This window comes from Galeopterus variegatus, unplaced genomic scaffold (assembly GCF_000696425.1).
Source record: "Galeopterus variegatus unplaced genomic scaffold, G_variegatus-3.0.2 Scaffold344, whole genome shotgun sequence".
Lineage (NCBI taxonomy): Eukaryota > Metazoa > Chordata > Mammalia > Dermoptera > Cynocephalidae > Galeopterus > Galeopterus variegatus.
In genome coordinates this window covers 370,502-395,008 of record NW_007726455.1, presented here as the reverse complement: position 1 = coordinate 395,008, position 24,507 = coordinate 370,502, and the positions used below count along the sequence as shown (strand labels likewise).

Below are 24,507 nucleotides of genomic sequence, written 5' to 3'. Positions count from 1 at the left end.
TTTCCCATGAGCAGTCTATGCTCTTCAAAACTGGAGCAAGAACAGAGGGAAAGAAGCAGGTTCCTGAGGTCAAACCCAGTCCTTCAAGGTCTGGGAATTCCAGCACAGGTTCTAGGAGCAGACCCCACCCAGCTCTACCACTTGTTTTCCCTGGGCATGGCCTTAACTTTTCGCCATACTTAAACTCGTGTTTATTGACAGCCTTCTATGTATTAGGCATCCAATGATAAGCAAAAAACGACTCAGTCACCTTCTTGGAGTTTACAATCAGTGAGAAAGAGGAATGTTAATCAAACAACCAGAACCCATCCCCCAACCCTCGCTCCCTACACACATACAAAGTGAAATATCCAGGAGATACATAGCATATAATTAAGGAGAATTCACCTTCTCTGGAAGGTCAGAGAAGGGCTTCCTAAAAAAGATAATGGAACTGAAGTCTGGAAGAAGCATAGGAATTTACCACAGAGGGTAGGAGGGGCATTCCATGCAGTGGGGACAGGGTGTTCAAAGGCAAGAGGGAGAATGGCTCCTTCAAGGAACTGGAAGAAGGCCGATGAGGCTGAAGTACAGAGAGGAGAGACAGGTGGGAGTAGACCATGCAAGAATGTGGGTTTTTCTCTCAAGAGCAAGAGGAAGGCTTTGGAGGTGCTCTATGCAGGGAGGTGAGATGATCACTGGTAGTTTGAGAAAAACAACGGATTGGAAGGGAACCAGGGGAGGGGGCATTCAGGAGGCCAGTTAGGAGGTCTCAGACATTCGTCTATAAAATGGAGTTAATGATGATACTGTCTCCTAAGCTGTTGCCAGGATTCAATGAGATACTGCATTTTAAGTGTTTATTACAGTACCTGGCACATAGTAAAGGCTCAATAAATGTCGTTATTGTTACTTGTCCTGTTGGTTCTCTTCAGAGTGCAGATCTTTCTGATTCATGCCTGTTCCTGTGAGATGGGGTGGAGAGAGTAGATGTGATGGTTCCCAAGGTGGAAACATAGTTTGTACCAAGTCACAACGTCTAGACCAGAATCCAGGAGCTTAAAGGCCCCATTAGAATATCTTGAAAATATAATGATTCACGAAGAAAAGCGGGTTCCAATTGCTCCCACAAAAATGCTGGAGAGACGGGTGAAAGACCCTCTCGACGGTAAGCCCTAGAGTCTGCTGAGAAAAACAGGTGCTTTTCTGTCGGAGTTCCAAAGAGCAAGGTGTAGGGCTCGCCGTCGTGTGCAATCTCGCGGGGGCGAAGACCCTCCTCACTCCCCAAGCCGGGCGGACCCGCTGGCTTCCGACGGTGCTCGGTAGCACTGGCCGGGCTGGAGCAGAGGGTGCCAGGAGGAGGAGGGTCCCCGAGAGGCTGCCCCCTCCCCAGTCACGTGGCCCAGTGGGTGGGGACCGACCTGAAGTTGGAGAAATCCAGAGCTCTCCCAACTTCGGAGCTCGCCGCCCGTCCTCCAGTGCCCGGGCTGTGGTCGGGGGCTGCGGGAGGGTGCGCGGAGGTGCGGATCTGTGAAGGCGAGCAGCGGCGCGGGCGGCGGGACTCGGGGCATGGCCCGGCTGTCGGTGATCCCCGGGTCAGCCACGGCGTGGACAGGTGAGCGGGACCCAGGGGGCGGCGGCTGGGGTGGGAGAGGCTGCTCGGGCATTGGGCCCCACAGCCCATCCCCGTCCAGGGGTGCAGGGCACCCACACGGGAGGGTACGGTTGGGTGAAGCGGCCGTTGCGGACAGTCGCACCAGCGCCGTCCCCTCCTCGTCCGCTTTCCCCTGGGTTGGGGTGGCGCCGCGGTGGGCAGCGGACGCCGGCAGCAGGGCAGCCTGGCCCCGGGCGGGGGCGCTGTGCCGGCCCCGCCCCCCGTGCGCGCACTGGCTGCTCCCCGTGACGTCACGCTCGGCTATAAAAGGCGCGCGGCGCTTGCGGCGCTGGAGGAGCTCGAGGCTGAGCGCGCTGGGGGGCGGCAAGCGGCGGGCTCCTCAGCGATGTTTTACTCAGGGCTCCTCACCGAGGGCGGCCGCAAGGACACCGACATGCGGGAGGCGGCGTCGCTGCGACAGCAGCGCCGAATGAAGCAGGCTGTGCAGTTCATCCACAAGGACTCCGCCGACCTGCTGCCCCTGGATGGCCTCAAGAAGCTGGGCTCTTCCAAGGACACGGTGAGCCCCCGCGGCCGCGCCCCTCGGGATCCCCGCCGCCGCTCTCGCCCCGGCCCTCGCGGGCCCCGTCACGTTTGCGCCGAGCCGTCTCCCCAGCCCGACCATTGCCGCTTTCACTGAGTCACCGGCCCGTCGCTGTCCGCTGTCTCGGTGTCACGGATTCCTCCCCATCCGTCGTAGCCTTTCTAGCTCTGCCTCCTCCCTTCGTGTCTCTCTAGAAGGAAGAGACCCTGCCCTGCCCTGAGGTTTCCTTTCCTTTCCCTTATACCGAATTTAGTTCATGGGGCTTGAGTCTCGCATCAAAAGCAGCTCCCGCTGCGTGGCCGGTCCTATAACCCAGACAGAGGTGACTCCTAACGGGTTTGTGAGAAGGCAAGAGAAAGAAGTGGAAAGGAGGTTTCTTGACAGTCACCTTATCCACTTGACTTTTGTTGAATCCATTGTCCCCTTATGCAAAATCTTGTTTGGTTTTGGTATTGGCTACCTTTGCCCTTCCATCCTGAGAGGGAAGAGAGAAAAGGGGTCGGACTTCCCGAACCCCAAACATCTCTTCATTGTTCTCACCTCTCCTCCTCCAGCCCTACACACAAGGAGAGGGTAAAGGGAGGAAACCAGGCTGCTCCGTCTCACTGACCACCTAATGTGTGGAGCTGGGGCTAGTGCAGAGGTTTTTTGTTTTTTGCTTTTTTTTTTTTTTTTCTTTTTTCTAGCAGTGTTGTTCTTGGCGTTAAGTGGGAGAAGCCCCAGACTGGGGGCCTGGGTTCAAAGACTATACCGTCCTGTCTGTAGAATAAGGATGGATGGCAAAGGGTTACCAGTATAAAGAACTATATCTGACTCTCATCCCACAGTCATTGCAGTGGTGCTGGGCCAAATTTATGTTTAGCTTTTTGTTTTATCTGGAGTTTTCTTGTAGTTGTTTTTTTGAATTTCACAATTTACTTTATTATTCATCTGGGCAGTGATTTATGAAATATTAAGTGTCTCTTACATGTGAAATAGGTGCTGTGCATAATTTTTCTAGTATTTTTATTTTGAGCTTTTGAAACATTTAATTTTGGATGCCTTTGTCAGCCCTGGTTCACTGAAATTGCCATTTCTGACTCCAGGATGGCAATGAAGGGCAGAGCTTCTGCATCCCCTTCCTTTTTATTTTATTTTTTTAACAGTTCTAATGACACGCAGATACCAATATCAGATTTTCCCTCCCTGCCTTTAGTTACTTATGTGCAGGGGATGTCTACTCCAGTTATCTTCCTCTGTTTTTAAAAAGTTATTTTTTTCTGCAGAAGCCACAGGATAGTCGGTCTGATTCATGATAACCCAGACCGATGAGTGACTGAAATGTATTCCTACAAAAGAGATAACTGTCTCTTCCCTTCTCTCACTTTAAAGCTATCTAAGTTCATCTAGCAAATCAGGTCCATGTCTTCTTTCCTTCAGGCCAAGTCAATAAAGAGGGAAGTATTAGAAGAATTAAAATGTGGACTTTTTTCATGCCGGATTTAAGATATAGACATTTGTTTGTTCTGGGTCGTCAAGGAGTTCCCTAGCCTTGAAGAATTACTTCTGCATCCTTCTGTCTAGGATTCCTTATAACTACTACGTGCTATGTAAGAAGAATTCCATCTGCTTTCATGACTCCAGTTTGCTTCAGTTTAGCCACCAGGTGCTGATAGCATAGAGCATAGGCAGCAGGCTGCAAAGAGGAAGCATCCTCAAGAGGTAGGGTATTGCCATGGTTGTGACACATAGCAGTCGACTGTGAAGCCCTGAACCATGGTTCACACTTTCTATACTCCATTGTCATGGAGGTGATCCCCCCACCCCACTGTTCTAACACCTTTTATGTGCAAGTAATTGCACAGAAGAGCCAGAACAGGTCACAGAAACCAAGGCAGACTGTCATAGGTTTAGGAGATCTGCAAGTGCTGGGGTGAGGCAGCATGGTTAAGCTCTCTTGGGACTGATGTTGCAGCCTCAGTACAATCTTAGAAATGTCCTTAGAAGTACAGTCTTATCCCTTCATTTTATAAATACATCAGGTAAGATAGACCAGTGTTGACTCTATTTTCTCTCACTGGGAGTGAAATTTGGAGGATGCTAGATTTAGTTAATTAGTTCTTATTTAAAGTAGTTGATAGTACAGTCTCAATAGAAGGGGGACAAGAAAAGGGAGGGATGGCACCAGAGGGAGAGGACAAATTAGTTTTAACTGACTCTGGGATTTGAGTCAGTGTGAAGATTGTGGGTTGTTTTTCCTCATACAAGTAACTTATATTTGAATTATTCAGCTGGGTTTTCTGAATAATCTACCTCTTACCATGCTGTTTTTGTAAAGTTCACCGTTTGATACAAACCTATCAGCCCTTTCTGGATTGGCAAAAGGGCACCCATTGGCAATCAAAGGTGGTCATGTTCTCTTGGCCCCAGGAAAGTGCTTTCACCCTATTCCTATATGGTGGAGTTGGCTGCTAGAAAGTCTGCTGTGGAAATTAATCATTTCTTATGTCCGGCTCTCTTATTTTGTTTATCCTTTAATCTTGTATTTTTTAAATCTGTATTAGATTAAATCCAGAGCATAAGTTTAATGATATTCCATTTGATTTATTATTTTTTTAAAAAATGATGAAGCCGGAGAAAAATGTCTTCATTCTTAGAGTTTTATCTATTGTACTTTCTCTTGTAGCTACCAGGTTCATAAAAGTTCTTCTCATTGTGCTAAGGACTTTTTAATTTTTAAAAACAGTCATATCATGTGATAATATACTGTTTTTCCTATATGATGTTATTACTGACCATATATTCATTAGGCCATATCCTTACTTGTCTGGAAATAGAGGAAGTTTTTCTTTCCCCCATGAGTTATTCTGTTTATAACCAAATGCTTTAGCAAAACTGATAAGAATTAGGAATGAAGGCCAGGGGAAGGATGGTCGAACACAGTGATGCAAACTGACCATGAAATACCTGATCTGAATCTCTGTCAATTAGAGCAGCTCTGGTTGGTGCCCTATTGATTAGCCATTCATATTGCCACAAGACGACCATAATGCCACAAGTCTTGGGCTAGAGAGCTTTGGAGCCTTAGAAAAGGAGCATGAAATACCAGTATAACATCAGGATCTGGCACAAACTGAAGATTTCCAGGGCTGTGATTGCATCCTAGTTATGGCAAACATTTGAACATTTGCTGTGTTCAGGACACAGTCTAGGTGCTAGGAACACAAAGATGAAGATAGATAAGTTTCTCTCTATTAGGAGTTTATAGGTTAGGGGGAGGAATAGGACAGATTAGTTAATTTATTATGCAGATATTTATTGAGCACCTCTTGCTTGTCAGGCAAAAACCTAGATAGTGATCCAAAATAGAGTTCCTGCCCTCATGGAACTTGTATTCTTGTGGGGGGAGGAAGCAGAAAATAAAATCAAGTAAATTTATATTATATCAGGTAATAATCAGTGCTATGGAGAAAATATGTCAGGGTAAAGGAGGGCAGTTGCCAGTTTGGGGTGGGATGGAGCCTTGCTATTTTATGCAGGGGGATCTGGGAAGGCCTCTCTGATAAGATTACATTTCAGGAGATACTGAAGGAAATGAGGGAACAGATTATCTCTGGGAAGAGTATTCTAGGCAGAAGGAATAGCAAGTGCAAAGGCCTAAGGCATCTGTGTGCTTGATATGATTGAAGAATTGAAAGAGGGCCAGTGTGGCTAGAGCAAAATGAGTAAGGAGGAGGATGACAGAAGATAACATTAGAGACGTAGTGGGAGGCCAGACTTCTTAGGGCCTTATAGATCATTGTGCAGGTATGTGGCTTTTAATCTGAGAAGGGAAACCAGTGGAAGATTTTGAGCAGAGGGGTGACATGACATGACTTATTGTGTAAAAAGATTAATCAGGCCACTGTGTGGATTAGATTGAGGGGCAAGAGTAGAAGGAAACTGATTTGGAGGCAATTATCCAGTAATCCAGGTGAGATGGTGCCTCAGAGCAGTGCGATAGCTATTAAAGGGCCAAGGAAAGATCAGGCTCTGGATCTGTTTTGAAGGCAGAGTGGACAAATTTAGTTGATGGATTGGATTAAGGGTCTGAAAGAAAGAGTGGCCAGGGATGACCTCATGGTTTTTGAAGTAGAAATTGGAAGAACAGATTTGTCATTTACTGAAATGGGGGAGCAGGTTGGGGATAGTGAATAAGAGTCAGGAGTTCTATTTTTGAACAAGTTGAGTTTGAGATCTCTATTAGTTATTCAAATGTAGATGTTTAGTGGACAGTTCCACAAGAAGATAAAGAAATCACCAGGCAGCCTATGCCATTTGCCACGATGTTACAGTCAATAAGTGCTAGAGGAGTTCAGTGGAAGAAGTTCGGTGGCCTGGTGTGATGATAGGCATGGAGACCAACATCTGATACAGCTTCACCATTTCCTGTGAGCCAGCTGACTGTAAGATGGTATGGTGAAAAGCCTGCCTCCAGAGGGTGTTCAGTAGAACCTCAGAGTAAGAACAATTTTGAAGGTTATCTGGTCCCAATTCCTCAACCATTTGTGAATCCTTTCTAAGAAAAATGCAGCCTCCTGAGCCTCTGGGAAACCACCATCTCAGACCAATCCACGAAGCAGACAATAATCAGGAATAAAGCTATTTTCTTTGGAATAACATGTCCGTTGGGTCACGAGGCAAAGTCAAAGAAACAGAACACAGAAGGCCTGGGGCAATGTGACAGCCTGCCTTAGGGAGATTCCCATATGTTTTTGAGCAACTGCAAACCCAAGGACAATCTGTCTGTGTTCCCATGGGGTAGAATGTGTTGTGTATTCACGTGTTGTTTAATCAGCTGGTAAGCAAAGAAGAGAAGGCACAGATAGTGCCCTTTTAGATTTCCAAGGTCAGAAATAGAGACATGTATACTGGGCTTGAATCAGGAGTGTATGCTTATTTATTGACTGTGTATGAGGGCTGAAATGGAGTAGGATGATTTCAGGCCCTTTTAGGGAAAAACAAAAATTGAATATCCACCTTGAATTTTAGGCTATGTGTGCGAATTTAAAGTACATAAATACACATTCATATACTCAATAACATTTGAATGCTTTATATCTGATGTGGTATTAAATGCTTTATTTGGATTATCTCACTTAATCCTCACAAAAGCACTACTAGATACTATCTTGAACTCAGCTCTGTCTGACTACAAAGTGTATGTTTTTAAGCACTACTCTAAGTTAAACCAAAGTTTGGTTATCAAGCTTTTTATAAGGACTGGACAGTAAATATTTTCAGCTTTGCAGGCTGAACAGTCTCTGTCTCAACTACTTAACTCTTATAGTACAAAAGCAGACATGGACAATAAATGAGTGGGGTTAATTGTGTTCAAATAAAACTTTTTTTTTTATAAAGACAGGCAACAGGCTGGATTTGGCATTTGGAATGTATTCGCTGACTCCTGTTCTAAGTAGCTCTAGTTGTGGTCCAAAAGCAGACATGGACAATAAATGAGTGGGGTTAATTGTGTTCAAATAAAACTTTTTTTTTATAAAGACAGGCAACAGGCTGGATTTGGCATTTGGAATGTATTCGCTGACTCCTGTTCTAAGTAGCTCTAGTTGTGGTTTTATTGCTAGCTAGATTCCTCTGGGAGTAAATGCTACAAAGGCAGATCTCTGTCATTTTCCCTATTTTCCAGTTTAGTTCATTCTGTGGGCCACAGAAATCCATTAGTTACTTTCTGTCTGGGTTCAGTGTGGCATGGGTAAAGGGATTGAGAAAGTGGCTTTAGAAGTCCTTGCTCAAATCATGATTCTGTGGCATCCTGCAGTATAGTCTCTTACCTCACTTTTCTTTTCATTCTACAGCCTGGTTAGAAGAGATGTTTAAGCAGTATGGGTGCCTCCACTATTCCCACCCCAAATAGAGCACTGCCCACAGTGCCTGTTCCCTTCAGAAACTCTTGATGGTGATGGAGGCAGCACATTTGAACTTGCCTGGTTAAGGTTTAGATGCCTCTAGCAGTCATATGTCAGAAACAGTAGAGAACCAGGAACTGCTTAGGTTAGTAGCTGCGTTGTTGAGGTTTAGCATAAAGCAGAATCCATGTCAGGAAGATGACTTAAAAATTATGTCCAAAAGGCCACCAAAGTACCTGCAGCACCCATCTAGCTAATTAGTACTGTGGATCTTGAAAGACATCCGGACAGCCCTTGGAAAGCCAATATTTCAATAAACATAGATGAAAACCTCTTAAGCATATTTACGGTAGTCAAGAAGTAGGAATACAAGTAGTACAAACTATTTAATATACAGGTATTGAAGGGATTCTGAAAGGAAGAACTAAATGATGTTAGTCAAAAAAGGCTTTTGGAAGAAATAATGGGTAGAGATTTGTTGATTCAGATGTTTGTCGAGAGCTGGAGATATAGCTGTGATCAAGACAATCAAGGTCTCAGCTCTCTTGGAACTGACATTCTAGTGAGGGGAGTGAAACAGTAAACAAAAAAGCAAAAAAAAAAAATACTGGATTTATAATTACTATGAAACAAATAGTGCAATATGTTAGTAACTAAAAAGGTGGGGTACCTACTTTATTAGCATGGTCAGGGAAGATGTCTCTGAGGAAGTAACATTTGAGCTGACACCTGAAAGATAAGAGTGAGCTAAGTATTTGAAATGTTAGGTGAAGAACATTTCAGGCAAAGGGAACAGCAGATGCAAAGCTGTTGGAATGAAAAAGGGTTTTTGAGCAAGGAAGTGAGTATGGAAGGAGCCAAATGAATAAAGGGGAGAGTGGTATGTATATGGAAGTTGGAGAGAGGTACAGGGACCAGATGGTGCAGAGTCCTGTAAGTGAGTTTGAATTTTGTTTGAAGAACAATGGGAAGCATTGAAGGGTTTTGATTAAGGGAGCATATTATCTGACATATTTTTAAAAGCTCAATCTGGTTGCCAGAGAATGGATTGGAGAAGGGTAAAAGAAGAGGCAGAAGACAAGTCAGGACTCTGTTGGAGTACAAACAAGAAATTATGGTGGCTTGGATTAGATTGGAGATAGTAATGATAGGGAGAAGTAGATTAATTTCAGGTATGTTTTGGAGGAAGCAGCAACAGTACTTGGGAAGGGAGGATAGGAAAAGAAAAAAATCAATAATGGGTGTATGGTGGTGCCATTTACCAAGGTTGCGGAAAGGAAGTAATCCAGAATGTTAAAGCTGTTCAAGACTTTGGAGCTCAAACTTTTTATTAATGATGAAGAAAGTGAGACTTAGATAAAAGTAATGCTCAGCGAGATTAGTAATTTGCCCAAGGTAACGTGAGCAAGTGGTAATTTGCCAAAAGTAGAAAGCCTTCATAGAAGAATAATTAAAAGATGAGATTGGAAAGGAGGACGAGTGGTAGTTAGGGAAGATCCTGAATGCTAAATTGAGGATTTTTATTTGATACAGCTGGCAAGAGAACCAGTGAAGGGGAAGGGAACCATGTAAATACTGTTTTAGGAGATTGCTTGGACTTAGCAGTAACAGTAGAAATGAAGAGGCAAATATGTTAGAGAGGCAGAATTGTACTCATTGAAATAGGAGATAAGGGAGAAAGTGCAAGTTTTATGTGAAAGATCAGTGGGACAAGTTTGAAGTGCTTGTGGAATGTTCAAAAAGGCACTTGGATCTATGGATCTAAAACTCAGGAATGAGATCTAGGCATGAGATAGAATCATCATCATAAAAGTAGTAACTTATGTAACAAAAGCAGATAAAATTGCCCTGGCAGGATGTGTAGAGTGAGAAAAGGACCAAAGAAGGAGTGATGAGGAACACCAACATTTAAGAAATGAACAGAGGCAAAGGAACTAGTGAAGAGACAGATACAAAATAAACAGAAAGGTGGTTTTAGAAACCAGTGGAGGAGAGTTTCAAGAAAAACAGAATGTTGAGTTTATTGCAACATTTTCTAATGGCAAACACATAGAAACAACCTAAATGTCCATTAGTAGTTAAATAGTTAAATTGAGGTATGCTTATACCACAGACACAAATGTCTATAGAAGATGTGCTGTTTTGAAATGCAGAAAGTAGGGCAGATGTAAGAAAATAGGTGCTAAGCTGGTTATAGGGTAACCTGGCGTTATACCTGCCTAAGTTAGTTTTTGGTGTGAGGGAACTGCTGAGGAATCTTCTAGAAAGCTTTCACTTTCCTAATAAAAGGGATAGATGGCACTAGCATAGTCCCTTCAGTCCCTTCTTCTTTCCTCATTTCTTGAATGTATACCCAATGTCAGAAGCCGGAGCATGCATCTCTGAACATGAGGGGATGTCCAGAAGAATTACAGAAACAATAGCCCTGAAGTTGTTATTCTACTGAGTTAATGTCAGCAGCTGCCTGTACCAGACTTTGTGTTATGTAAGAAAAATAAACCTCCATTTAAGCCACTGTAAGTTGGCTTTTCTTGTGGCTTAACTCTTTCCTGCTATGTGGGGTATATTTTTTATTTAAGTTTTACTTTCATAAGAAGATATATGTGTATAATTTTAAAAATCTTAAAGCTGTTTCTTGTGTTAGGGATCTCCATATGTCTAGGTAAATGATGACACTGCTATTTCTTGATTTATTGATTTTACCATTAGCTATTGATTTTCTACTATAGTGCATAAAGATTTAATTCTCTTATACCTTCCCATCATATCCCCTATCCTATCATACTAATATTATGTTAAACAACTATTTTAGGTCAAACAGCATATACTGCTTACATTATTATGACTATGCTCATATTATTCACAAGTCTAATGTACTGTGATTATGTTTACTTTCTCATACAAACGTTTGTTTTTCTCAAAATTAATAATTTCCTTGTTTTTTGTTTCACTTAATTTCTAGACAGAGGTTCTGATAGTGCTAACTCTTTAGCCTTTCCAGATTTTCAGTCCGAGTGGGAAAACTGCTTTTACAGCTAGACACCAATATATGTAATAGCTCTTAAGTAACAGTACTAGTGGAAAAGTCAGCAAGACAGCCCTCTTCCATGTAGTCATTTAGGGACCCAGGCTGACAGTGGCTCTTCTGCCTTCCACTAAGAAGGTTACCATAGAAGTCATCTACACTTTAGCCACTCAGAAGAAGAAAAGAGTAGGGAGGAGTGTGCACAGGAAGTTTTTATGGCGCATGTCACTTCTACTGACATTCCATTCCCTGGAACTTAGTCATATAGCCATGTCTAACTGCAAAGAAGGCTAGAAAACATAATTTAGATATATGCCCAGGAAGAAGAAGAGAACAAAGATTTTAATGAACAACTGGCAGTCTCTGCCACTCCAGTGTTCTGTGAAGTGAAATGGTGTGAAGTACTGAGCTTTCTCTAGTCTAGGTCAGTTACCATTTTCTGTCTGCTGTTCAGATTCCGGAATTTTGTCAACATCCATCTTTTTCTTTCTTGCTTCCTTTACTCTTATCTTTATTCTTGTGGGTTTAGGCCTCTCTTATTCCTTTACTGTCATTTTAGTGAAATTTTGGTTGGGAGCAAAGGTAAATGTGCAGCTACATCATCACTTAAAACATGTGGACATATAAAATGACCAATGAAAAACATCTCTGAAGTTCACATGGATTTGTTGGCTGTGAATTTTCTATTCCTGAACTATACTATGAATACTTTTTAGTTATAAAGTGAATGAAGAGAATTACAATATATGTAATGACAGAAAAATTCCTTCTACATATTAAATAAAAATAGAAAATTTCAGAACAGTTATTGTATGATCCTATAGTTGTATATGTGTGTAAATGTGTTAATATTTTTGGAAGGATATACTTCTAAACTTAATGGTCACTATTTGTAGGGAGTGGGACTGAGAAGGAGTTGAGAGTTTGAGGAGGTTTTCTCTTTTCACTTTATATACTTCAGTGATATTTGAATATTTTACTTTCAGAATGTGTTTGAACCATTTTTGGTTACTAAAGAAAAGACCTTATAAAGGAATAGTCATCAAGGCCAAATGTACTAGAAAAGTCAAGTAAAATTAAGGTCAAAAAATATTTACTGGAGTGGAAATCTGGAGATTGTTTATTGGTGTTGTGGGATCAGAAGTGATCTCAGTGAATATAGGATATTAGGAAATAGACTTCGTGGTTTAGGCTTTTTTTAAAAAGACCATTCCAGACCAGAGTGGATTAGGGGAGGATATAGAGTTGAGGAGTCAGGATCTGAGGTTTTGTGGGGGATTTTTCTCCCCAATACTAGGAATTTTGAGTATGTTTTACAGCCTGCGGAGGAAGGATCCAATAGAAAGGGAGGAAAGTACAGAACAGAAATTACTTCAAGGAGAATGATTTCAGAACTTTCCTCATTTGACTCATCTGTCCACTGATGATTAGGCTCCTCTGCAAGACTAAGAGTAACCAGGTAAAGTGGTATTCAGCAAGACCAATGTAGAAGAGCACCAAGCTTTAGGTAAGAGGGCTTTGATTAGACAGCCTTTGAAGCCCATTCCAATTCTTAGTTCTACAAATTCATTTTATCTTAGTTGGTCTTGCTGAGCATGGACTTGACAGCAACAAACATACTGCTCTAGTATGGCTTGAGCTAGAAATACAGGCTTATTAGTGAGAAAGACTAGAATGAAGCATTTCTGTTTTTCTTGAGGAAAAGCATTCCCAGTGCTGCATCACAAAATCTGACAGAGTTAGCACTTTCTCTAGATTCTTATCAAGCTAAGAAGCTCTCACTTTCTTTATAAGTGCCTCTCCCTCCCTTTTCCCCAAGGATACTAATTTAGAATGTGCTTTGCCAAAAATCAGTATATTTTGGGAATCCATTTATTCACCTCACCAGGGTTACAGTGAGTCATGGCTCTGACTCCATTTGTCCTTAGAAATCTGAAAAGTGGCAGATAATGAAGACCTCTAGCCCTACTCCCTTCCCTAGGAAGGTTCTAGGCTTTGGCCTTCTAAGAATGATCATGGCTCTGACTCCATTTGTCCTTAGAAATCTGAAAAGTGGCAGATAATGAAGACCTCTAGTCCTACTCCCTTCCCTAGGAAGGTTCTAGGCTTTGGCCTTCTAAGAATGACTCCCTTCCCCATAGAATCAGAGTACCATCTGGTATGTGTTAGATAGAAAATTGGGGTTGGGCTGGCCCGCGGCTCACTCGGGAGAGTGCGGTGCTGATAACACCAAGGCCACAGGTTCGGATCCCATATAGGGATAGCTGGTTAGCTCACTGGGTGAGCGTGGTGCTGACAACACCAAGTCAAGGGTTAAGATCCCCTTACCGGTCATCTTTTTTAAAAAAAAGAAAAAAAAAATTGGGGTTAAACTTGATCCTTTGAGGGATTTTATTTATTCATTCATTTATTTATTTATTTTGACCAGTAAGGCCCCTTTGAGGGATTTTAAATGTTATTATAAACTGAGCATAAGATGCTTGTGTGTAGAAATTTCTCAGGTTAAATGGCTTCTTTTCAGGAGGTGTCTTAAACCTTCTGGAGGCTACTTTGAATAGGAACAGTAGAGCATAAATGTATCTGCCCTAGGAACTCTCCTAAGTTCTGTCAAAGAGCAGACTTGAATTCACACTCCTCATTCTGCTTCCTAACATTAGGTACCCTGGCATACACATATAAGGTCTAATTAAGCCCCTTGCTTCCTGGTTAGTGTGTGCCCCTTTTACACCCCCACTTTTTTGCTCATTGAAGGAAGGGGGAATGGATGACAAGATAGGACAGGAGGAGCGAATGATTTGAGGTTCAGAGGATGTCAGTGAGGATGATTCCTGTGGGTTCTGCCAGGTTCTAAAGTGTGTCTTCTGAGAAGCTTTCTCAGCAGGTATGAGTTCCTGTGTCCCTACCCTGTGGGTGGCTCAGCCCACAGGAGAGCCAGCCACCAAGGCAACTGTAGAGTGGGTCTGCAAGATAAGACTTTAAGGGAGTGAGGCTTGGTATAGAAGTAAGCAGAGATTCTTACTACCAGTGCTAGGTATGTTTCTTCAGCCTATGAGAATTAGATGTCCTTTCTGCAAGGCACTGATTTACAGTCACCTGGGAAGATACAGAGATCACTTATTCTAGACTAAGACTACTTTCCCCATGAAATGCCCATGGAAGGGGAGAGAAGGCAGCAGGCCCAAGTTAGTCCAAATCACAAGGGTCTCTCAGTTCTCTTGAGCCATAGAATATTCATTAGCCCTATCCACATTTCCCATGGTCCTGCTTTGTTCTTTCATCTATTCAGGTGGCCTACTGCAAATTGGTTTATAGGACTTGCTCTGATAATACAGTACCAGTAAAGTCCCCACTTGAAGGAAGAATAAATAAGAAGCAAAGGTATAGCTCAGTTATGTAAGGCTCCTTCATTATTTCTGTGGCACCTGGGAGACAATGGGAGAGGGGAGATGTGGCTTATCACTAAGACGACTCCGCTTTCTATTCTTCAAGCAACCTCATAACATTCTGCAGAGGCGCCTAATGGAAACCAACTTGTCTAAGCTCCGAAGCAGTCGTGTCCCTTGGGCCTCCAAGACCAACAAACTCAATCAGGCTAAGTCTGAGGGGCTAAAGAAGTCTGAAGATGATGACATGATTTTGGTTTCTTGCCAGGTAATGTTCTGAGAACAGCTTTTCCAGGCTTTTCTGAAAAGTAAGATTTGGGACCTTTTATGATCTCAGTAGTGGGGCCCTCTCCTCTAAAGTTTATAGAGTGGGGGTCTTATGGAATTCATAAATGAGTTTTAAAGGGGATACTCCATGTAACACTGCAAGTGCATGTGATATTTTGTATGCAAAGTTTTCATCAGATTTACAAAGGAGTATGTGATTTTTTAAAAAATGATTAAGAGCTAGTTGGTATACAGAATGAAACACTCAAAGTCTTTTGGGATCTTCTGTCAGCCCTGGATTCAACAGGAAAAAGGGCCAATCAAAGGCACACTCACCAGTGGGTAAAGATGAAACTACCAACTCATAACTGGGAGAAGGCTCTCCAACCCTGCCTTTCATATGACATCTGCTGCTTACTCTCTGCATCTCCCTTTCCTTTTGCTTCTCTGGCTCCTGTTGAACAGTATGTTTCCTCCTCACAGTGTGCTGGAAAGGATGTGAAAGCCTTGGTTGACACAGGCTGTCAATACAATCTCATCTCCTCAACCTGTGTGGACAGATTGGGGTAAGTAGCCACCTGTGTTGGGTGGAAGTCAGATGTGAACGCAGTCTTTGCTTGAATCTATTTTGGGGTTAGAGGTGGTGAGGGTCTCCACAGAGGCTCAAAGAGAAATGTGCAGAACTCATATCATCAGCTGGAACCAGAGTCTTTAATAGAAGGGAAGAGTGGTGGGTTTTCAGACAGCTGGGAGAAATCAGTGAGTCAGGGAAGCCTTGGGCTTTCCATTAACTCCCATCTATTACATTTTGAGCAAAGACCTCTGGACTCTGGAATGAGAGAGCATGAGACCCTGACTAATTGTGTGCCATGCTCTGATCCACTAGACAGCAAATTAGAAGGAGCTGTTCTGGGGCTGGCCAGTTAGCTCACTTGGGAGAGCAAGGTGATGATAACATCAAGGTCAAGGGTTTGGATCCCCATACTGGCCAACTGCCTAAATAAACTTATGGAAAAAAAAAAGGGAGCTGTTCTGTTGGCATACCCCAGATGAGTAAAAGCAAGGAGGTGGTTGGCCTTAGGTTACTCAGGGTTCTTCTGGAGGATACCTTGTCTGTCCCCAGGAAATATCAGTCAGAACTGAAAATAGGGTTGTAATTGCTGCTGGGCCTAGACCATCATAAGGTTGACTAACAAGTAGTTTCTTAGTGCCTTTTCTCTCTGTGAAGAGCATATAAAATCAGATCATACTGCTGCCCCTGCTGGGGATTGGATGTGAGGCAGACACCTAGTATATTGAATATCTTCAGTTCTCTAGCAGCTGGAAATGGGTTCTCCCTCTTTTAGTCAGAGAAAGCCATTTTGTATCTTACCTCCTTTTCACTCAATCTCTACTTTTATTTCTTTCCTTCTTACTCTTTCCTTTAAAGTATCAAATGGGCCCCAAGGTCTAGCCCAGAATCAGTAGGATCAAGCCAATATCATTTTCTATATCTCTAGCTCTAAGTACAATAATTTATTCCCCAGCCCAAATCTCTGTAATGAAACAATCACTAAGGTAGTAATAGTGGCTCATTTTGAGCTACATTCAAGATGTCCATATTCTTAGGTAGGGCTTACACAGGGCTTCATTTGTGTAATCAGTGACCCCTACCACATGATCTATTCCTTCTCTGATCTTCCCTGTCCTCACCCTTCACCACTGCTATGACTCTTTGAAGCTGGCTCTGTGGGTTTTGTACATTGCTATTTAGGGTAGTGGGTAAAGTCCAGGACTTAAGTGCTCATGTGGGAAGAATCCTGAGCTTTTTTATGTGATGAAGAGATGAGGTATAGTGCAACATGATGGTTTATGACTCTTTGAAGCTGGCTCTGTGGGTTTTGTACATTGCTATTTAGGGTAGTGGGTAAAGTTCAGGACTTAAGTGCTCATGTGGGAAGAATCCTGAGTTTTTTTATGTGATGAAGAGATGAGGTATAGTGCAACATGATGGTTTCAGAAAGACTAATAATGTCCTGCTGCATAATTAGGCAGCAGACTGCCGTGATTCCAGAAGAATTAATAACCATCTGTAAAACTGCAATTATTTTTCTTTTGGATGGGCTATAATACCAAAAGAGGAAAAGGAGGAAAGCAGAAGTATTGGCACAGACAGTCCATAATTAAGTATTTATTCACCAACCCATAATAGCTCTGATGCTATTCCAATAAGCTTACATAACTGTGTGAAACCTTGGTGCTGTTCCTTTCCTTCCTCCCCTGCACATACGAGTTAAGTTAATGAGCACTTTCTCCATGATATTCCTTGCTGATACCAATGTCAATGTACTTACCAAGTAAGTACTTGCCCCCACTAACGTTAAAGCTTAAGACAAACTGATGAGGACAGACTGAAATAGAAAAGACAGATAGAAAATTGGATATTGAACAAAGCATCTTCTAAAATTAGAATTAACCTGTCCCCTCTGATATCTGTTACCCACAGATGGGTAAAATGGACAGGCTAACTAAACTGCTTCACACATAGGTGGGGATGTTAGGATGCAGAACAGGATTATCTGAATGTGTCACCTCCCCTCTTTGACCAATGCAGGTAGTGATGTAAACTTTTTGAGAACAGGAGACAAGTCTTTGTATATTTCTCTGGCACGTTTAGGACAAAGTGCAGAAATAGCAAATGTAGGCTGCCTAGCACTTTCTTGGTGAATTAATCCCAGGAAATCCGTGCAGAATTCTAATTGTGGGTCAGAACATAGACATTGCCAGATTCTACCAGAAACCTCTGCCAAGGGGATTCTGGTATCTTCCTCTCTGGTGCAGACTCAAGGAGCACCTTTCTTGGTGAATTAATCCCAGGAAATCCGTGCAGAATTCTAATTGTGGGTCAGAACATAGGCATTGCCAGATTCTACCAGAAACCTCTGCCAAGGGGATTCTGGTATCTTCCTCTCTGGTGCAGACTCAAGGAGCATGTCAAATCTCACAAGCATGAAGGAGAAAAGCTTTCTCTACCCCGGCATCTCAAAGTAGTGGGCCAGATTGAGCACCTAGTGATCACACTGGGCTCCCTCCGCCTGGACTGCTCAGCAGCTGTGGTTGGTGAGTAGAGTTCGGGACTGGACGTATGGACCCTAAAGTAAACCCTATCCCTACCCCCACCAGATCCTCATGAGATTTGATGCCTGTAAATATTTACTGCTTCAAAATCCCAGGTTCCCATTTTCCTGTACTACAGACCTTGTTCCAATTTCTGCCCTCCAAAGTATCAGATGAGCCCTGAGCTACATTCAAGAAATACTGAGAATAAATCAGAAGAAAGGATTGTGGGAATCATAAAAAATTCAAGGAACATTTTTGTGTGCAAGTGAAAATGTCCCCTGAGAGCTTCCCATGAACTAGTTGGTGGCAGAGGGCAAAATGTTCTTGTTCCTTTGCCATAAATCCCTTGATAATTTCCTACCACTTCCTACACTTCTCCTCATGCATTCTGTACTAGAATACTCCAGGTTTATGGTTTTTGTCTAGTGGTCTTTGTCCTTTAGAGTTAAAAATACCTGGCTTTGAATCTTGGCTCTATAGCCTTTTAACTGTAATGATCTGGGAAAATTACTTATTATAAATATGCTCAACAGATGTTTATTGGATAGATGGGTGGATGGATTGACTCTAATGGTGATCAGGCTGAATTCTAAACCAGCATGGAAATGGCTGAATCTTTATTTTATTTTTGTTTTATGTTTTTATTAGAGGACAATGAGAAAAACTTGTCCCTTGGTCTCCAGACTCTCCGATCCATGAAGGTAGGATTGACTCCACTTTCCCTTTGATACTTCCTCTCTAAGCAGGAATCCTCTTACCTGGGGACCCCATAGTGGTATCATTGACAGTGGCCAGTGATTCTCCTTTGTTTTCAGTGCGTCATAAACTTGGATAAGCACCGGCTGATCATGGGGAAGACAGAAAAGGAAGAAATACCTTTTGTGGAGACAGTTTCTTTGAATGAAGACAAGTGAGTGCCTAAATGGGTCGTCAGATCAAATCCATTTGTCATGAGCTGAGGGGTTCTCAGACACTATATGGGGTTGTATCCTGCCTTTGGCTTTCAGTCATACCACAAATCCACCCCTTCCCACCCCCAGAGTTCACCATCCCACAAAACTCTGTAGCCCACACTTCAGAATGAACAGCGATGATATCACACAGAATGGTGGGGAAAATGAGTAGCTTTTAAACCAAAAGTATAATTACCTTCAGCCTAACCTCCTCAAATTTGGTGTCATTTCTTTTGTTCTTTCTCATTTCAGCACTTCAGAAGCATAACTCTACAGCCTGCAGCATGTCTGCCTGTGTGAATACATACCAGACTGAAAGATTGAGCAAACTGGGTTTGAACCAAATGCAGTAGCAACTTGCTGTGGACCAAGTCCTTCCCTCTAATAGAAGTGCCAGGGGTTCCTTCCCACTCAGACCTCTCTAGACTATAATCTGTGCTTAGAGATCTTGTCTGGTAAAGCCTTTGTTTTTTACTCTTTTGATCACTTATAGACCCTTTTTGACACTGCCAGGTCTCACTTGGGGCCTGTTTCTCTGCTTCTTCCAGAAATTTGCTTTTATTAGTCAAGTATAGGGGCCCCAAGGTTCTATTTCTCCATAGATACACTTGCTTCTTTTCCTGTAGCTAAATGTGTAATAAACAGGAACCTGACCTTTACTTCCTTTCAGCTGTTTCAAAGAGGTGCAGGATACCTATGTCTTGGAATTAGAATTTTCAAATTCATTTACTGATTTCTCAAGTATGAATTGATTTGAAAGAACCCGGAGAGAACATCTAGTCCAACTCTTTCATTTAAAGGTCAGAGAGGCCAGTGAATTGTCTGAGCTTATATATTAAATTGGTGGTAGAAGGGACCTAGAACTCAGGCCTGACTTCCAAGTCAAGGCTCCCAGGCTGCCTCATTTGTCTTTAGTCCTTAAGGGGAGGATGAAGAGATGAGAGTGTGTAGAAAAGGCAGGGTAGAGGAAGAATACACTTTGGAAATGGATGCTAGGAGGAACTGGGTAACCCTCCCTGCCATATGCCAAGCCCAATAAAAGTTCCCTGCCCAAACTATTACATTTAGCCCCTTATCTTGGTGCCTAAATACTGGGGGTACAAAGATGGATGAGATACACTTTGGAAATGGATGCTAGGAGGAACTGGGTAACCCTCCCTGCCATATGCCAAGCCCAGTAAAAGTTCCCTGCCCAAACTATTACATTTAGCCCCTTATCTTGGTGCCTAAATACTGGGGGTACAAAGATGGATGAGGTAATATCTCACTGTGAACTTCTTGGAGGAGAGGAGGGATAAGGAACCACAGACAGAGGAATATTAATCCCTCTCTGAGATGTAATTGAAGGCTTCAGTAAATAATCTTGGCATTGTTGTCACACATTGATTATCCCCAAGATCTAGTCAGTATTTCTGCCTAACCTGTTACGGTCTGCCAAGGACTAGTAGCTGGGAACACAGGGGTGGGGAAAGGAGATGAAAAAACCCAGAGCAGGGCCAGGATAGAAGGGAGTAGCCTGGGTAGAATCAATTTGTGGGGAGGCCTACCTGGGGAAACCTTTCTGGGATGGAGGTGGGAATGAAACTTCCAGGGAATCGAGGGTTGGGAAACTCTTCAGCTTTGTCCTAGTACAGGGAAAGAGACAGGGCAGGATCTGGTAGTATTAAGGACAATCTTTTATAACTGCCCAGTGTTTCCTGACCCTTCTCAAATGAGCAGAAGATCACAGGGGTTTTTGAAGCTTATTTGTTGGGGTGTCAGCCCACACAGCACAAAGGTACCTGTAATGGAATCGTCCGTTCAGTTCAGTAATAGAAGTGCTTGGACAAATTAGAAAAATAGCCAGCTGTGGGTATCCCTTTAAGATATTCCCAAGTCTATGGTGGGATCACAGCAGTAGTTCTCAGTGTTTAATGGAGCCCACTTTGAACTTTGCCAAGTGCCACCAACTATCTTGTCTGGTGTTCAGCTACTGCCTCTACCAAACAACTCTTTGGAACTCTGAATGTTTGGCCTCGTGGAAGCTCCCTAAAGAGAACTTTGGTGACTCCCATTTGAATAACTAGGCAGCTGTACTGCAGTCAGTTGTCACTAGGTCATTCCCTAGACCCCCTTCCTATCAGCCTGAACAAAGGAAGCTAGATGGAAAACTAAGCACAACCACAGTAGGGGAGGCTACATCTGAAGCTCAGCAGGGGTGATCCCAGGGTTACCAGCCTTCAGTGCCCCCTCCAGCTACACCCCATACTCTTACCTAGGAGGGACTTGCACCTTTTTCTCGAGGCCTCTCCAAGCAGATCTCCTACTACCTCTCATGGCAACACTTTGGCCTGCTTCTTATCCTGGGACTAAGTTGAAATACTTCACCCCTTTCTTCCCTACTTGAAAGTTGCACTCCAAGCCTTGACTGTTGGTCACAAGTGAGCCGTTCTGGTTTATTCTTATTTGGATTCCCTGTGAACCAAGTGAGGCCAGGCATTCTCAGGTTTTGGAAAGATGTGGTTGATTCTGGCCTTTTGAATTCAGGATTATACGGCTTCAGGGAAATTATCAGATGCCCTTTAGTGATCCTTCTGGCCTCCGAAAACCAGTGATTTTCCAGTTTTGGAATAGAAACAGTTGGGGTGAACTGAGCTTAGGATATCATAATCTCACTCCATGCAGTCAAGTCATTTGAATTCTCTAACCAAACAATTGTGTTTTAACCCCAGCTTGATGTAGGTACCTAAAAATGTCTAAAGACAATTGTGGGAAGTCTTGAGCTTCATTAACCTTCCTTAAATGCTGCCAAGTTGATTACTCTGATAGCCCTTGTATCCTTGATGTTCATGAGGGAGCACTGGGTCTACTTTTTGGGGGCTGGCAAGGTAAAAAGGTAAGGTCAGTTCTTCCCAGAGTCCTAGAAAATTCCAGTGCCTCTGATTGAAGGTATGAGAGAAAGGGTGGCTACCCAGTTCACAGTTCTGAAAGTAGGCAGTAGCAAGAAGTACCAGACCTATCTCATTCCTTACTAGATGTCCATCTCACATACAGGGAGTTTGAAAAGTACTGTTTTTGTTTGGTATTTCTTTGGCTGACTCATTTGAGGAATACATGTTTTCTAACTTTTGTATTTCCTTGCCCTGCACAGACTGCACCTGGCACAATTTTCTATTCCTTAGCTCAAAGTGTCTATAGGATGGATTGCCTACTATGTCAGCTGCCCTCACTCTTGTGTAATAGGGGACATGGAGATGAACTGGATTCCTCCTTCCTTCTGTTGCCAGGCCTCTCTGCACTGGCACTTTATCCTCTAAGTGTTTCTGGCTGTGTTCAGTTTACTTGTGAGACTGATGTAACAATAAAGTGAAATCTTCCCTGCTGTGTGCTTGTCTGACAAAGTGTCTGTGTCATGGCCCTACTCTTGAAGGTGGGGCCTGCAGACACAGCCTAATTGCATCAGTATTCCTCTGTTAGGGTCTTCTGAACACAAGGCTTTGTGGTCCTCCACTCCTCCATTGCCACTACCCATTCAGCTCCCTCTTACTAGCTGTATGTCCCTGTGCAAATTAGTGAACCTCACTGACCTTGGTTTTGTAATCTATAAAGCAGAAGTAATAATAGTATTTACCTCAGAATATCAAATAAGATAATCCATGTAAAGTGGTTAGCATATGGAGACACTCAAAGCTTTATATATGAGAACAATCTTTTAAGAATCGGCAGCATGTGAGAGAACACTACTTCTGGAAAAGGAAATATCTATTTCATTTAAACAAATAGGACAGGTTTGGGAAGGGAGAGGGTTGAATGAACCTTAATATATGGTTAAAGTCATTGTCTAAATAGCATTCCAAATAAATGCATTTACAGAAGACAGAAGCTTACCTTTTAAGTGTTAATATTTTTAATACTTAAACAGTATGGTTAGTAAACAAGCAACATGCTTTAACTGTAACAGTGGTTACCACAATCTAGAATAATGGTACTGCTACTGCTCAGAAGATACTGCCATTCCACATCAAAATGTTTTCTGTCTTATTTTCGTCCATTTATCCTAATTATGAAAAATGCCAAAAGGTTTACCTAACCTGGCTCTTAAGCAATGAGCAGCAGTATAAATATTCATAATCATCTCAAAAGAAACAAAGTTTTAAGAGTTTAAAAATATATCATATCCTAGGGGCCAGCCTATGGCTCACTTGGGAGAGTGGGGTGCTGATAACACCAAGTCATGGTTTAAGATCCCATTGCCGGTCTTTAAAAAAAAAAATATATATATATATATATCATATCCTGACTTTTATTTATTTTTATGGGGTGCTGATAACACCAAGTCATGGTTTAAGATCCCATTGCCGGTCTTTAAAAAAAAAAAAAATATATATATATATATATATATATCATATCCTGACTTTTATTTATTTTTTAAAAATTTATTGCACTTACATAGTGGGGGAGAACTTGGATTAACAGAAAGTCATGTGAAGGTGATATTGATGTTTTAGCTGATTACACATTATATATAGAAATATTAAGGACTCTGTGCGTACAGGATGTCATTTATAAGACAGGGACATGTATACAATTTGTGGAGCATCCAGAAAAAGGCAATGATAACATGATTATTGTCTTCAGAGCTGTCATGTGGAAAGTGTTCTTTCTGGTACCAGAAGGCAAGCATTTCCAATAGGAGCCGGTGGCAGAGAGGCAAATCCTGACTCAATTGGAGGAAGGTATCTACTGTAAACCAGTGACTATGCTAACCCCTGCAAAGGTAGCACTGTTTTTGCTGAAGAGAAAGCCAAGGCTCAGAAAAGTATCAAGATACAACTATTAAATATTTACATGGTGTAATGATAAAATAAAAAGACAACTATTTAGCACAATCAAATGGGCTATCTCTCAGTTGTCTTTCATTGGAAGTGAAAGATGGGATGATCATTTCCTGGCAATATAATGAAAGAGATTTCTGCATTGAGTAGAAGGTTGGTTAAGGAGGCCTCCAAGAGGATTTCTAATGCCAAAATTCACTGATTATAGGACAACTTTATTAAACGCATTGTGAGTCAAATGTAGCTTCTTTTTGAGTCACACCATCTCTGTGAACATTGACGAATTCAATTGAACTGAAATTATGAGTTTGTTACCCAGCTTTGAAGGGTTGCAGCTGCTGTTCTCAAGAAATCAGAAAGCAGAGACAAACTAGTCTGTGCTTGTAGCTCAGACTCCTCTGTGAGCTACTGCTTTGAACTTCTGCTATAAGTGCTTCCTGAGCTATAATATGCTGCTGTCTTATTTAATACTCACCTGTCTGGCAGATGACCCACTGGAGGCAGTTTCCCACATGGTGTTAAGCACATGGGCATTGTGACAACTGTTTTCTCAGAGGCCTTTTTATTTAAGGGTTGTATATGTTCTGAGAGACTGAGGCTGCCAGGTGCCTGATCACAATGGAGAAAAAAACTGGATCTACCTGCTTTTAGGTATTGACTTGTCCAAAGGTTCTGGCAGCCAGCCTGACAGCTACAGGCTTTGCTCTTTCTTTCCAGCACCCTTTTCACATTCTTTCCTGGACCTATGTCCCGGGACCTATGTCCCTTTTCACATTCTTTCCTGGACCTATGTCTTCCAGCAAATCCCGGCCCCCCTTAATAATCAGAGAGGAGATTTCAATTGTGGCATTGCTCTTACTGGGGCCAGAGTGGTCTCCCAATTTGTAATTAATACAACTCTCCA

General features: G+C 42.5%; 1 protein-coding gene across 1 annotated transcript; it reads left to right on the top strand.

The window, feature by feature from the left end:
* Nucleotides 1-1,927: 1,927 nt before the first annotated feature.
* Nucleotides 1,928-19,738, top strand: NRIP3 (nuclear receptor interacting protein 3). Its single transcript, XM_008567786.1, has 7 exons — nucleotides 1,928-2,153; nucleotides 14,577-14,738; nucleotides 15,221-15,303; nucleotides 17,697-17,836; nucleotides 18,485-18,537; nucleotides 18,652-18,746; nucleotides 19,042-19,738. Exons 1-7 carry the CDS (start codon nucleotides 1,980-1,982, stop codon nucleotides 19,055-19,057), a joined length of 723 nt encoding a protein of 240 aa, XP_008566008.1. The 5' UTR covers nucleotides 1,928-1,979; the 3' UTR covers nucleotides 19,058-19,738.
* Nucleotides 19,739-24,507: the final 4,769 nt, after the last annotated feature.

Coding starts and splice junctions, on each gene's coding strand:
- NRIP3 (XM_008567786.1), top strand. CDS start 1,980: ATGTTTTACTCAGGGCTCCTCACCGAGGGCGGCCGCAAGGACACCGAC. Junction 14,739..15,220: donor TGATTTTGGTTTCTTGCCAG/GTAATGTTCTGA, acceptor TCCTCCTCACAG/TGTGCTGGAAAGGATGTGAA. Junction 15,304..17,696: donor ACCTGTGTGGACAGATTGGG/GTAAGTAGCCAC, acceptor TCTCTGGTGCAG/ACTCAAGGAGCATGTCAAAT.